Raw genomic sequence first — 12,924 nt, 5'->3', positions numbered from 1 at the left:
TGAATGATTCATGGTTGGGCGTAGCTAGCGTAGATACATTGCATGCATTATGGCTAATTGCTGTTCGCGCAAATTCTCGTGTGACCATAAAATGTGGGCCAATGATACCGACGTTTTTAATCCGTTGGATTTGATCTGGACAACTCACAACAATGAGGCCAATCGAGGTCATTGGTAGAATCGGGTCATATATGATCCGTTAATTAGTAGAATCGGGTCATAATTAGTGGGCAAATTTTGAATAATTCTATAATATAGTCTTGGTGATGGATGTACAGATCAAATGAGAGAAAGGGAAGAACAAGGCCTTGAAGTGTCCAAGAGCTTGATGGTGAAATCTAAAAGGAGAAAAAAGTCACTTTAAAAGAGAAAGTACTCGCCTAATACGTTCGGAATGTAGAGGGGAACGCTAGCCAAATGAGGAATTACGTAGCTGGTATCCGAAAAGTTGCAAAATGACGTATTAGGAGAGTCTAAGGGTTTTGCCCCTTATCAAAATAAATCTTGGTGGTGGAAGGAGGAGGTACAAGAAAAGATTAAGGCTAAGAAGGAAAGTTGTAAAGCCTTATATAAGGATAGAACCAATGAAAACTGTAAGAGGTACAAGTTAGCAAAGAAGGAAGCAAAAAACGCTATGAGAGAAGCAAAGCTAGCCGCTTTTGACAACATGTATAAGCTGTTAGATACCAAAGAATGAGAATTGGATATCAATACACTAGCTAGAGCAAGGGAAAGAAAGACAAGAGACTTGAACCAAGTAAGGTATATCAAGGATGAGGATGAAAAAATGTTCCTAACTACGAAGAATGCAGTTATAAACAGATAGAGAGCTTATTTTCATATCTTTTCAATGAAGGACACGACATGAGTACTTTTTTGGGTGGTGAGTAATCAAAAGAGTAGAAATTACTCGTTTACCACCAAATCAGGAAAAAGGAAGTGGTTGTAGCTTTGAAAAAGATGAAGCAAATAAATTCAGTAAGTCCCTATGATATACCGATTGAAGTGTGGAAAGTCTTAGAAGAGACGGGTATAACACGATTCACAAATGAAGAAAATGCCCAATGAGTCGCGATAAAGCATTTAGCACTTATCAACAAGAATAAGGGCAACATACAAAATTGCATGAACTATAAGGGTGTTAAGTTAACGAGCGATACGATGAAGCTCTAAGAGAGGGTAATTGAGTATACAAATTGAGGCATGAGACATGGGTCTTAAAGAATCAATTTGGTTTCATGTCAGGGCGCTCAATAATGGAGGCAATCTATCTCTTACGAAGATGACATATGAAAAAGGATTTGCACATGGTCTTTATATATTTGGAAAAAGAGTATGATAGAGTCCAAAGATGAATTCTTCGGAGGATTGTAGAGAAGAATTGAGTACGAGTAGCATATATCCAAGCAATAAGGGATATGTATGATAGAGAAAGAACTGCAATAAGAACTCATGCAGGACAAACTGAAAGCTTTCCTATAACCATAGGGTTATACAAGGGCTCACTTTAAGTCTTTACCTTTTTTCCTTGGTAATGAACAAGTTAACGAGACACAGTTAAGATGACATCCATTGGTGTACATTTACTTAACCTTTGGTGGGAAGTGTTGGAAGCTAAAGGTCTTTGTCTAAGTAGGTCAAAGACAGAGTATATGGATTGCAAATTTAGTGGAAATGAGGGTCCAAATGAGATAGGGGTGGAGATTGGAGGTCAGGAAGTAACAAAGAGTGAATGTTTTCATTACCTTGGATCTATCTTGCAAAATAACGGAGAATTAGGTGGAGATCTCAACCATAGAATACAAGTTAGATGGATGAAGTAGAAGAGTGCATCGAATGTGCTGTGCAATTGTCGTGTGCTACTAAAGGTCAAAGGAAATTTTATGGGCCGACAATAAAGCTAACAATGCTTTATGGCACGAAATGTTGGGCGGTCAAAAAGCAACACATGAGAAATATGAACGTAGCATAGATGAGAATGTTTTGTTAAATGTGTGGCCAAATGAAAAATGATATAATTAAGAACAAGGACATTCGAGGTAAAGTAAGAGTGACCGCAATTGAAGATAAGATAGAGAAAATCGGTTAACATGGTCTGGGCACATAAACCAAGACCTACAAATGCTCTGGTTAGAAGATGCACTATGAACCGGAGACTCAGGGCAAAAGGGGTAGAGAATACCTAAGAAGACTTTGAAACAGACTATAAGAAAATATATGAAGTACTTAAAGCTAACAGAAAACTTGACGCAGAATCGAGCAATGACATCCTTGGATTCATATGCCGACTCCACTAGTTCGATAAAGCTTGGTTGTTATTTTTTAATATAAAGTGAAATTTCATTGGATAAGGTTCAATTCTTGTTGTTTAATATAGAGTGAGAATTAACCATAAGCCCTGTCACTTATATACACTTTATATTGAGGAGTATTGATGATGGGCCGTTGGGTTTTGTTGTATTGATGATGGGCCGTTGGGTTTTGTTGTTAGTCCATTTCAATTACAAAGTTAGAAACTGAAACTGAAACAGGGGTGTGGTGGGCAGGCAAATATATCATCGGATATATTGTTTCATTTCATTTCATGGCTGTCCTTTTATTTTAAACGGAGCGAGCATTTGAAACGAACCCAGTCCAAAACTAAATAGTGCTGAATCAAGGAATTGTTTTTTATTTATTAAGATTATAAATATATGAGAAATATTAAGAGTCTCAAAAGTAAGATTTTTCATGAAGTCCTGTCACTTCATGTTTTTTGCATAAAGTTTTATAAAATAAATATTGAGGAGACTCTCTCGAAGTCGGACTCTTTATGGACTCTATGTCACCTTACAATTTAACGTCAATTCCCGTGTCAATGCTATAAAACATTGTGTCAAAAATATGAGATGACAAATAGTTCATGCAGAGTTCTACTTTTGAGAGAGTCTGCTTAAAATTTCTCGTTTTATAAGGTTGAATGAAGAGTTTAACTTTGAGAGAATTTCCTTAACATTTTTCTATGGGTAGTGCTATCCAAACATTCTATATATTTACTTTTCACACACCCTCTCAATTTCTAGCTATCCGAATGAATTAAAGAATATCAATGACCCAAAATTAACAAAAAATATAAAAAATAAAAATGAATGTATGAATAACATTATCCTTCTCTATATGTATACATAGATCTCGATGGTTTACAATGTGAAAGGAATGTTGTGCTTGAAGTTGCATATTATTAGTTTATTAGTGTTTTCGTGTTTTGACAAGGGGAAGACCTACAGAGCCTACACTAGTGTACAAGCTCCCAAAAACACACCAAACCCTAAACCCCAATTAAATAAATTAACTAACCCTCATCATCATAATCATATTCATATTCATATTCATGATTCATATTGTATTGTCTTTGTTTGGATTGGATCAATTGGGCTGATCAGACATGAGAATTGAGAGAGAGATGAGATGCAACGAGTAATGAGGGAGGGAAGGCTCAGGCAGCACGTGAAAATATGATATATATGATATATGTATTCGCACTGAGATTCACATGGGATGGGGTGGCAGCTGGTTGCAGTGACGACATCATCATATCTGGCCACGACTTTATCCCTTTTCAATGTAAACTTACGTATGTTTCCAACATTCAAACATCACGTGTTTATTTAATTACTTCTTCTAATTATACAACTAATGAGAATTTTTTTTAAAGTGTATGATATTCAAGCGAATACTTCTCGTATTAGAATTTAACACCACATGAATTCCTGAAGTCTTGAGCTATTCTCTTCTAGTTCTAGTATGTGCTTGGTTCTAGTTTCCACCCAGATATATCCAATTTCTTTTTCTTTCTTTTTTCCATTTCTATTTCCAAGCTCTGCTCTCTCAGTGCTCATCCGATCGAACCTCCTGCACCCTCCTCAGTCCTCGATCACCTTTTTCTTATCCTCTCAGAAAGAGAGAGAGACTGTGGTGAATCATGCGTGGAGATCGCACATGACATATTACATATGTATATGTTTGTCCTTCCCTCCTTGTCTTGTCTTCTATATATCATATATAATAACAACTAAGATTTATAATGTACAAAGAAGTACAATATTAATATATAATGGTTACCACTAGTGATTAATGGTGGATGGACCAAACTTGAAAGGATATATTAAAAACAGTATATATATATTATGAAATGAAAAAAGGTAGGAACCTATGAAGGGATGAGATGAGACGAGATTAGACTAGATGCTTTAATAATAAGATAATAATATATAAATAGTTTATGGTGCCTCCTCCCTCATGACTTGTGAGGGAGAACGGAGAAGCAATTATATCTGTAGTGCAAGTGCAAGTGCAAGTGCAAAGTGCAAAACCACTCTTTCTTTCGTCACAAGAATTAAAAGTATTATATATTTTAAAAATATATCACTTTGTACAACCATCCTACCCTGCTCTTAGAAACGTGAATGCGAGAGGGAAGGCTGTTGTTCCAAACCAAATATATATATGCGACCAAGCTGGTTAGCTAGCCTGCGTTTAATACAATTTAAACTCCTTGCAGTTTCCAGTACTACTACCCACCCCACCCCACCAATGGGAAATTAATTCGAATGCGTAGATTATTCCGGGCAGGACTCAGGAGGAACAAATTAATTAAGAATAACAAATACAATTAGAGATAATTCTAGGGTTGTTTTATACACACTCCACATTTTGTTGATTATACCCCACATACTTAATAAACCTCACGTTTACTTTTTAGATTAAAATTTATCTTAATACACCTCACGTACTTTCAAATACTACCCTTACATTCACACTCTTTGTGAAATTTAAGATTTCTTTTTATATTCTCTATTCAATTTGCTGCACATTTAGTTTTGTCCACTCGAGGGTTTAGTCTTCCATCAATTTTCTGCACATTTAGTTATGATTATAGATTTTTTATTTCATTTTTTATGAAAATAAGCCTTTCATTAACATGAGGAATCAACATACAGTACAAGAGGAGAGAGCTAACTAGGCTCCTCTTCAATCCCAAATTTAAAATCATCATCACGAACTGCATACTGAGCTAGTTTATGAGCAACAACAAGCTTTGTTCTGCCATTGACAAAAAACATTCGAAACTTTTCCCCAACATTTGTATATTCTCCATGATACAACCCTCCGAACCCAGACAATCCTCCATAGACGTAATATCAGCTGCCCCAACATTTCAGCGGCTTTAACTGAAAGGCAATCCTGCATTGGTTTTGATTCGAATTATCGTGAAAGTTTACTTTTTAAATTTTATTTTTTTGTTTGTGAATGATTTGTGGTAGGTTTTGACATACCTCTTAACGTCATCGTCCAATGCATCACCATTGACTTCTTGAGAGATCCTCTTGTCCCATAATGCACGTAGTTTGGTGTCGTTGTCGATCTCAAGCTTATTCTGGCACCCAATGGTGGGATTCGCAATGTTAAACTTCATGTTTGCTGAAAAATGCTCCGCTTGCTAAACCACTCAAATTCGACGAGATCTTGGTAGCTTGTTTCTTGAAATTTATTGGCCCAACTAATTTGATTGTTTTACTCCAACTAATTTGGTTTTCGTGGGCTAGATAGTCATTTCATATAAAAGTATATGTCATTTAATAATAAATTTTTATGTAGGGTATATTCAATAATATGTGGAGTGCTAATAAAAATACCCTAATTCTATATCATTATCATCATTCATATGGTACATATGTACTAGTATTTGAGCCTTGAGCCGTGATATGCATGGAGAGCGAATAAAAGCCAATCAACTTTCAACAACAAAGAACAAGACTTCCACAGCTAGCTAAAAGGCTAAAAGCCTAAAAGGAGACACTGCAAAGGTATATGGTCAAAGAAAGACCTACTTTTACTCAATTTGTTATACTTTTTGGACAAAAACAATAGTGATTTTCATTGATAGATTAACAGTCATTACTGTCGTATAAAACACCGATCTTCAAGTATTATTTTTACTCTACATAGCACTTTTACTTTGCTATTTTTGTTTTTTTTTGTTTGTTATTAGATGGTTTTGAACACTAAACCTAGCATACTCCTACTTATGTCATCATACATCCACCCTTATCAAAGCACAAGAAGGAGCATAACAAAAATAAATAAATAAAAATTAAGAGAGACATAGTAATTAAGTCTTAAGAGCGCAATTACAGCCTTGCGGATTGTTGATTATTAGCAAGTGGTCTCTAACCTACGACTTTTCAACACCCAAGAACATGTCGCAATTATATAATATAGAAAGAGAGATTTGGATCCGGTTGGTAAATTTGATTAATCATAATACATGCATGAAGATTATCAGATTAGTGATAATTGGAAATTCCCAAATCATCTTTTTGCTTGATGTTTCTTAAAGGGTGGAGCAAATTAAGCAAAGCAAACATAATTGAAGAGTGGATTGAAAGGATGGAAGCTAAAGCGGAGTGATAGGGATAAAAGGAGCTCACTGCTCATATCATCACTTGCAACAAAAGAAAAAGGAAACCGTGACTTGTGTAAATGGTCTGTTTATTGTTTGGCGTTTCTTTAAGAATGGTATATTTGCATTAAGGGATGCATGAATAACACCACATCATAGTACTAAGTGACAATGATATGTTTGGTGTTAATCAAATGATTTTTTTTTCTGGTTGTGTTTAACTTTAACCGATTCCATAAGTTGCTGAATAATGTAAAAAGTCTCATATCATTCAACTTACAAAATAAATTACAACTTATATTAAATGGTTTCACTTCTAAGTGAATCGAGGTATTTTGTAGTAAAATTTCGCACCTATTAGATTGCACATGTAGTTAAGTTAAGAATAATATTAGTATGTATGGTTAGCAGTGAGCTAGTGGTTTGTCTAGTTGAAGTCTTAACCTTACTTATTCACTTTTAGTTAGTCAATCGTTATAATGGAAACCTTAACAACTCATATTATAGCATCTAGCTTACTTAAGTATACTAACAAAAAGGGGAATCCAATGTAGTAAGTATAGAAAAACTAACAACTCATGCTTGGTAGATAATTTCATGATCCAACACCACCAGAACGTCCAGAAACCAGAAGCGGGGTGTGTGTAGGCTGGGACCAATAGAATCTTTTTCTGGCATTTGGCATTGGCATTTGCATGGGGCCGGGGTACTAGTCCTGTCCTGGCAAACAGTCGTATCCTATCCTCTTTTCCGGCAAAGTGAAAACTGACAAGAAAGAAAAGGAAATAATGCAAATGCAATTAATTGAACTTCGTTTTAGCATTTTGGTAAGTTTTGGATGGAGCAGTAGCCAGTAGACAGACTTTTCCCATGGAACAGATAACCCCTCGCTTTTTTAGGACCTAAAAGCATAAACTCAATTACAATTTAACTACAAAAGCAAATGACCATCTCATCTGAAATGTATTTCTGGATGGTGGTTGTTCATCTCATTAAATTCCAACAGCCCCCCCCCCCCCTTTCTCCCATCTTAAATAATCCTCAACTTAAAAGCCCTTTGTCTCTTCTTTAAGTTTTCCTTCACATGACAATGTGTTATTGGATCGAAATATCACGTAATAGTGAACTCATTCCATATAAGTTGTTCTTCTTCTTTCTTACAGAAATTGAATCTTACCAACTTTTGTTTATTTTATTTTTAAATATGGATTAAGATCCGGAGACACATGCTTTTGACACACATTTAGATACACATTTTTGTGGGCTCACTCTGTAATGTATTTTAGTGAGTCAACCATCTATCTTTTATGTTTTTCCTCAAACATCATCTCTATAAAAAATTACCCAAATTCGAAGTCATATGACAGTTAGATTAAAATTAGTGTTTCTTTGTAGAACCTTATTCGTCCGTTTAATTGTTTTTTATTTGTCTTTTTTTTTTTTTGCAAATATATGTTCTAAAGTATAAATGTTTCGGAACGTTGAATTACATTACGAAGACCTTACAAAATGAGTGTCCAAAATATGTGTCTCCAAATCCAAACCTTTTAAATAGGGGTGTGATATTCACACACCCCTTTTTACTTCTCCCATGCTTTTTTGGTTTTCGAACGTCGGATCGGATGAGTTGAAGAAGATCAATGGACATAAATTAACAAGAGATGTGTAAGAAGTAAAAAAATATGTGTGGATAGCACACCCCTTTAAATATATGTATATACCTCTCTTATTAATCACTCTGTATTCTGTAATAGCATATGCGCACAAACAAACATAATGATGCTCCTCCACAAACACAAGCGGTTGTATGTATGACAGATATTACATGAAAACAGTATTTTAGGTTTACGAACACATGCATGAATGAATTGAATGAATGTATCTGGATTCTGTAATATCATTATATAAATCTCTGTGCGCGCGCAGTAGCAGTAGCATTTCCATTTTTCTTGATTTTGGAAAGAGGCACGTCTCTTTACGGGGTTGCAAAGTAAGAGTGGAATAATTTATAAAGTAAAATATGTGAACAAATAAATCAATAAAGCGCATTCCGCTCCTCCCAACCAGCACTTCACATGGAGATAGATGGAGATGCATAATTATTGATTATTCTTTTACTTTAGCTTTGGTTGCAACGCAAGGATGGAGAAAGGAGAAAAGAGAGTGGAAAGAAACAACAAAGAAAAGAACAAATTAACAGTGTACGGATGGAATCCTGGAAGGAAGGAAGCAGACTGAGAGAGACATACTGAGATGCCCTAAACCATTGTATTGAGTGTTCAATTTCGTGTTTGATTGATTAGATACCCTCCTTCTGCATCGCATCGCAGGCCTCGCGTCTTGTGTTGGAGTTGGACTATGGATTCATTGGATTGGCCACCAACCATGCACTTTCTTTCAATTTCCCACTTCCCACTTCCCGCAGTGAAAAATACAAACAAAAGACTGACAAACTTTTTCCTACACATGTGCTTTCTCCCCCTCTCACCCATGTAAATATCTAACCCACCCACGGATCATCCGCATTTACCATCTCTCCAATCTCCATTATTTATCTCCCTCTCTGGTCTCTGTCTCACCATTCAGTAATGATCGCTCGTATTCACTCAATTCATTAAAGGGTGCAACTTGGTACGAATACCAAATTTCGATATATTTCAAACCGAAAACTCTAAAATATTCTGTGTAATTCAAATTCAAAATCTACATTCCAAAATTAGAAAAAATTGAATAGGAATTGGAATATAGGAGATATTCTGAATCCGATCTGATGTTTCGAAGCTTGCATAACTCTATCATATATACTTAATTATGTATTTATTTACTTTGAATTTGAAATACAATGTGCTCAAGTATGTAACTCTTTATTCAGTTACAACTCCCTTGAATACATACATAAATGAGAATTTGAGAACTATATAATTTTATATTATGTAGAGAGCATGAAGATGCTATGTATTTTCTTTTATCTTGGTATAGATGAAGTCATAACTCTCATAATTTTGAAATTCCAAAAATACCGAATTAGTCGTGAGGTTATGAAATTCCAAAATTGAAAATGATATGCATTCTGAAACTTTTTGGATTGCGATTAAAACATGTATTTCCAATTAGATCCGACCAAAAATCAGGCCTACGCCTGCCTATATGTTATTAGCCAAGTGTATGCTCAAGAAAATAAAACAGTTTCGATCATAACAAGCATAGAGTGGGTTACAACAAGTGAGCGAGTGAGGGAGTGGATAAGGAGGCGCGCGCTCAAGCGAACCAAAGCATTGTTTGGGTGAGAAGTAGCAACTGAAAAGACATGGCCCCCCAACTTTTATGAATCGTATTCGAAACCATAACCTACCCCAACCCTATTCCCATTCAATATTTCAATACGATTACATTTGTGGATGCATCCACAAAATTTTAAACAACAACTGCGAATATGAAATTTATATATTTAATTTCAAAAGGAAACTAAAAAAAGAAGGAAAAGGCATCCAATTTTAAGCTAAAGCGAAAAATGAAAAAGTAGAAAATTTGTACATGAACTAGTCCAACACCGTAGTAGCTACTAGTAGTGGTAGATAAGGATAATGGAAAAAATGGTGACAAAAATTTCCCGGCTTTTTTGTACAGACAGAAATGAAACTGAAGCAAGATTCTTCCCGCCGGTAATATACTTGCAATTTTCCAATCAGCAACTCAACGCCTCATACTTGACTTGAATTGGGCGGTTAAACCCAACCTGCGACAGCAAACTCCCCACCACCGCAATGTCTCTGCAAAACACCCCTTGGAACGACGCTGCTGCCGCTGCTTTCGCTTCCGCTGACGACGAGTGCATATTATTCTTGTTATGATTACCACCATTCCTATTGCTAGAATTGAAAGAACAAGAGGAGGATTCCACTCGAGATTCTTGGGCTTGGGTTTGGGACACTTGCACTTGAATTACTGCGGCATGAGCAGCCTGACCTTGAGCTGCCTGTAATGCAGCTGCAGCCTTCTTCCTCTGTTTCTCCGCTGCCTCCTCCTCCGCGATGGTTGCCATCACGTTTGAATAACCCTTTTGCAGCAATCTGTAAAGCAACAGAGCCGACATCTTCGCTTTATCCCTAATTGAATCCACATCCCGATCATCCGCCAGCTCACACCGATCAATGAAAATGGTGGCCTTATCGGGCTTGTGTCGTAAACAGAGCAGCAAATGCGCTCTCTCCAACTCAGACCTCGAACACCCTCGTCGCAACCCTATCAAAGCATAGTAATCCACGTTCCCTGTTTCCCCTGAAGCCACCCTCTGCTTCAATTGCTGTATCTTGGTCGTCAGCAAACACAGCTTCCCCGGAATCTCCCTGTATCTCACGTTGTGCCGCTTCCACGCCGGCCCCGGCAGCTTCCGATCCCTCAAGATGGAATTGTACAGAAGCTTCAAGTGCTCCAGGTCATGTAAGCAATCCGGCAAACACCTGATGGTCTCCAGAAGTGAGGCTCTCCTGTCCAATGCTTGTATACAACTCGGCTCAAGAGCCAGAGTCCGATTGCAGTCCGCGATCGCCTCAGCGATCCGTCCCGCCGCCCGGAAAGCGGAGGCGCGCTGCATGTAGCACTCTGCCAGGAATCCCTGTGGGGCTCCACGCCGGCCGTCCACGATTTTGGAGAAGTGGCGGATGGCCTCTGAGTAAAGGCCTGCGTCGAGGGCAGCGATTGCGGCGGTTCGGCGGCGGAGATGGAGCTTAACGTGGCTAAGGAGATGGGTAACGGTTTCGGACTCGGATAACATCCTAGGAGGCGTGGCGGGTGAGTTGGCGGAAGAGACTGTGTCGTTAGAGAGGTTGAAGCTGGAAAGAGAGAAACTGTCGTCGGACCAGCATATGCTCTCGCGGCGGAATGCGGCGGTGGCGAGGCGTTTCCCGGTCTGGAGGAGAGCCATGGCGTCCTCCATTAGGCCGAGGTGGTAACACGCCTGGCCCAGAACCAAATACCTGCGTCATCAAGTGGTAAAGTAACTCAATTAGCAATTAGCAATTGTTTTTTATTTTCAATAATAACATCAAATTTAAAACAAGAAATGGTACCCTAACAAAACATTAAAGTTTATAAAACTGTGGGGCACACATGTCGAAATGCGAACGCCAATTGGGTTATATTTTTCATTTATTTTTAAAATTGGTTAGCTGGCTCTGCAAATATGGGAGTCAAATTTTCTGGAACACAACTGGAATTCATCCTTCTCGCCCCAATTCGCTCTCTCTTTTGATATTGGGGGCCAAAAATCGAGGACTTGATTTACAAAAGTTGGCAGGTGCATTTACTAGTGAAACGTATAAGGCACAACAACAAGGCTGATCTGAAAATAAATAATACCAGTAAAGTCATAAAAAGCATGACACAGAAGAAAAACAATTTTAGAAATCCAACGCGCATTAACCAATGGAACACAACACAACACAGCAGCAATCAATCCGAGGGTTTGAATTTACCTCCAATGCCCTTCCTTGTCGCCGTTTTTACAGAGGCCTGCCATGACCTTCTTCTTCAAGTCCGAGACAGAGAAGCACTTGAAGGAAGGATCCCGATCCGGCGAGCTGGAGGACGAGTTGCCGCTATTGGAGGAGAGAAGCTTGACTCGCTCACGGGAAAGCGGCTGAGACGAATTTTCAGAGCCACCAGAGGATGAGGAGGAGAAAGAGTCGTCGGTTGCCATTATGAGGCTGGGAATGTAGTCCTGGAGCATATCGGCTACCTCCTTGAAGCGGCGGAGATAGAGGAGAGACCTGGCTTTGAGTTCGAGGGCTTCCTCCAGGCGAGGGGAGACGGCGAGAGCCGCGTCCAGAAGGCCCACCGCCGATGCTACCTCGCTGTATTCGTGGGTCGCAATCAGGCTTCTGGCGTCTTTCATATACTTTTCCACAATCTGTGCCATCAAGGTTTAAACTAACATTTTGTAATTGATTTCTGTACAAATGTATATGTATAATTATTGAGTAAAGAATGAATCGGCTAAGAAAGAAATAAGATGAAAAGCAATACCTTTCGGGTGCTGAGCCACCAGTGCTTCTTCTCATTGGAAGTGGAAGAGAGACAGGAAGATGAATTGGTAGCAGTCATTGTTGCTGTTAATCTCTTGTAAGAGACTTCACCATTCACCATCAACCCCCTCTCCTCTCTTCCCTTCTCTTTTCTCTCTGCAATATTCCCTTCCAAACAAGGGAAGGGAAGGGAAGGAAGGACAAATATGTATTTATATATGGAAGCAAAAAAAAGAAAAAGAAAATGAAGATTAGAGAAGGAGAGAGAGGGAGGAGGAGGAGGATGATTTAAAATCTGCTCAAAAATTTGGAGAGTAATTATAAGGGGAAGAAGGTGGTGGAGGACAAAGCCCTCTTTTTTATAATAATAATTACTATTAATAAAAGAAATTGCCAGCTTTGACTCTTAATAATAGAAATAAAATCAAATAAAAGAGAGAGAAAAAGGGTTTGATCCCT

At 38.0% G+C, this 12,924-nt stretch overlaps 1 protein-coding gene across 2 annotated transcripts; it reads right to left on the bottom strand.

Annotated features, from left to right (window-relative positions):
• Nucleotides 1-9,868: 9,868 nt before the first annotated feature.
• On the bottom strand, nt 9,869-12,924 carry LOC103432634 (uncharacterized). 2 transcript variants are annotated; one of them, XM_070819469.1, is made up of 3 exons: nt 12,467-12,924; nt 11,917-12,350; nt 9,869-11,418 (listed from the first exon to the last, which is right to left on the bottom strand). In XM_070819469.1, the coding sequence occupies exons 1-3, from the start codon at nt 12,584-12,586 to the stop codon at nt 10,128-10,130; spliced, it is 1,845 nt and encodes a 614-aa protein (XP_070675570.1). In that variant the 5' UTR covers nt 12,587-12,924; the 3' UTR covers nt 9,869-10,127. The 2 variants fall into 2 exon arrangements, with proteins under 2 accessions (XP_070675570.1, XP_070675571.1); XM_070819470.1 differs by having other exon boundaries at nt 11,917-12,370; nt 12,467-12,787.

Source organism: Malus domestica, chromosome 03, assembly GCF_042453785.1.
Source record: "Malus domestica chromosome 03, GDT2T_hap1".
In the NCBI taxonomy this organism is placed as follows: domain Eukaryota; kingdom Viridiplantae; phylum Streptophyta; class Magnoliopsida; order Rosales; family Rosaceae; genus Malus; species Malus domestica.
Note: the sequence above shows the minus strand (reverse complement) of the source record. Positions and strands in the feature narration are given on the sequence as shown.

Bases quoted from the DNA above. Each gene is read 5' to 3' on its own strand.
- LOC103432634 (XM_070819469.1), bottom strand. From the start codon at position 12,586: ATGGTGAATGGTGAAGTCTCTTACAAGAGATTAACAGCAACAATGACT. The intron at 12,351-12,466 runs GTATTGCTTTTC...TTGATGGCACAG, and splicing joins GGTGGCTCAGCACCCGAAAG to ATTGTGGAAAAGTATATGAA. The intron at 11,419-11,916 runs GTAAATTCAAAC...TTGATGACGCAG, and splicing joins GACAAGGAAGGGCATTGGAG to GTATTTGGTTCTGGGCCAGG.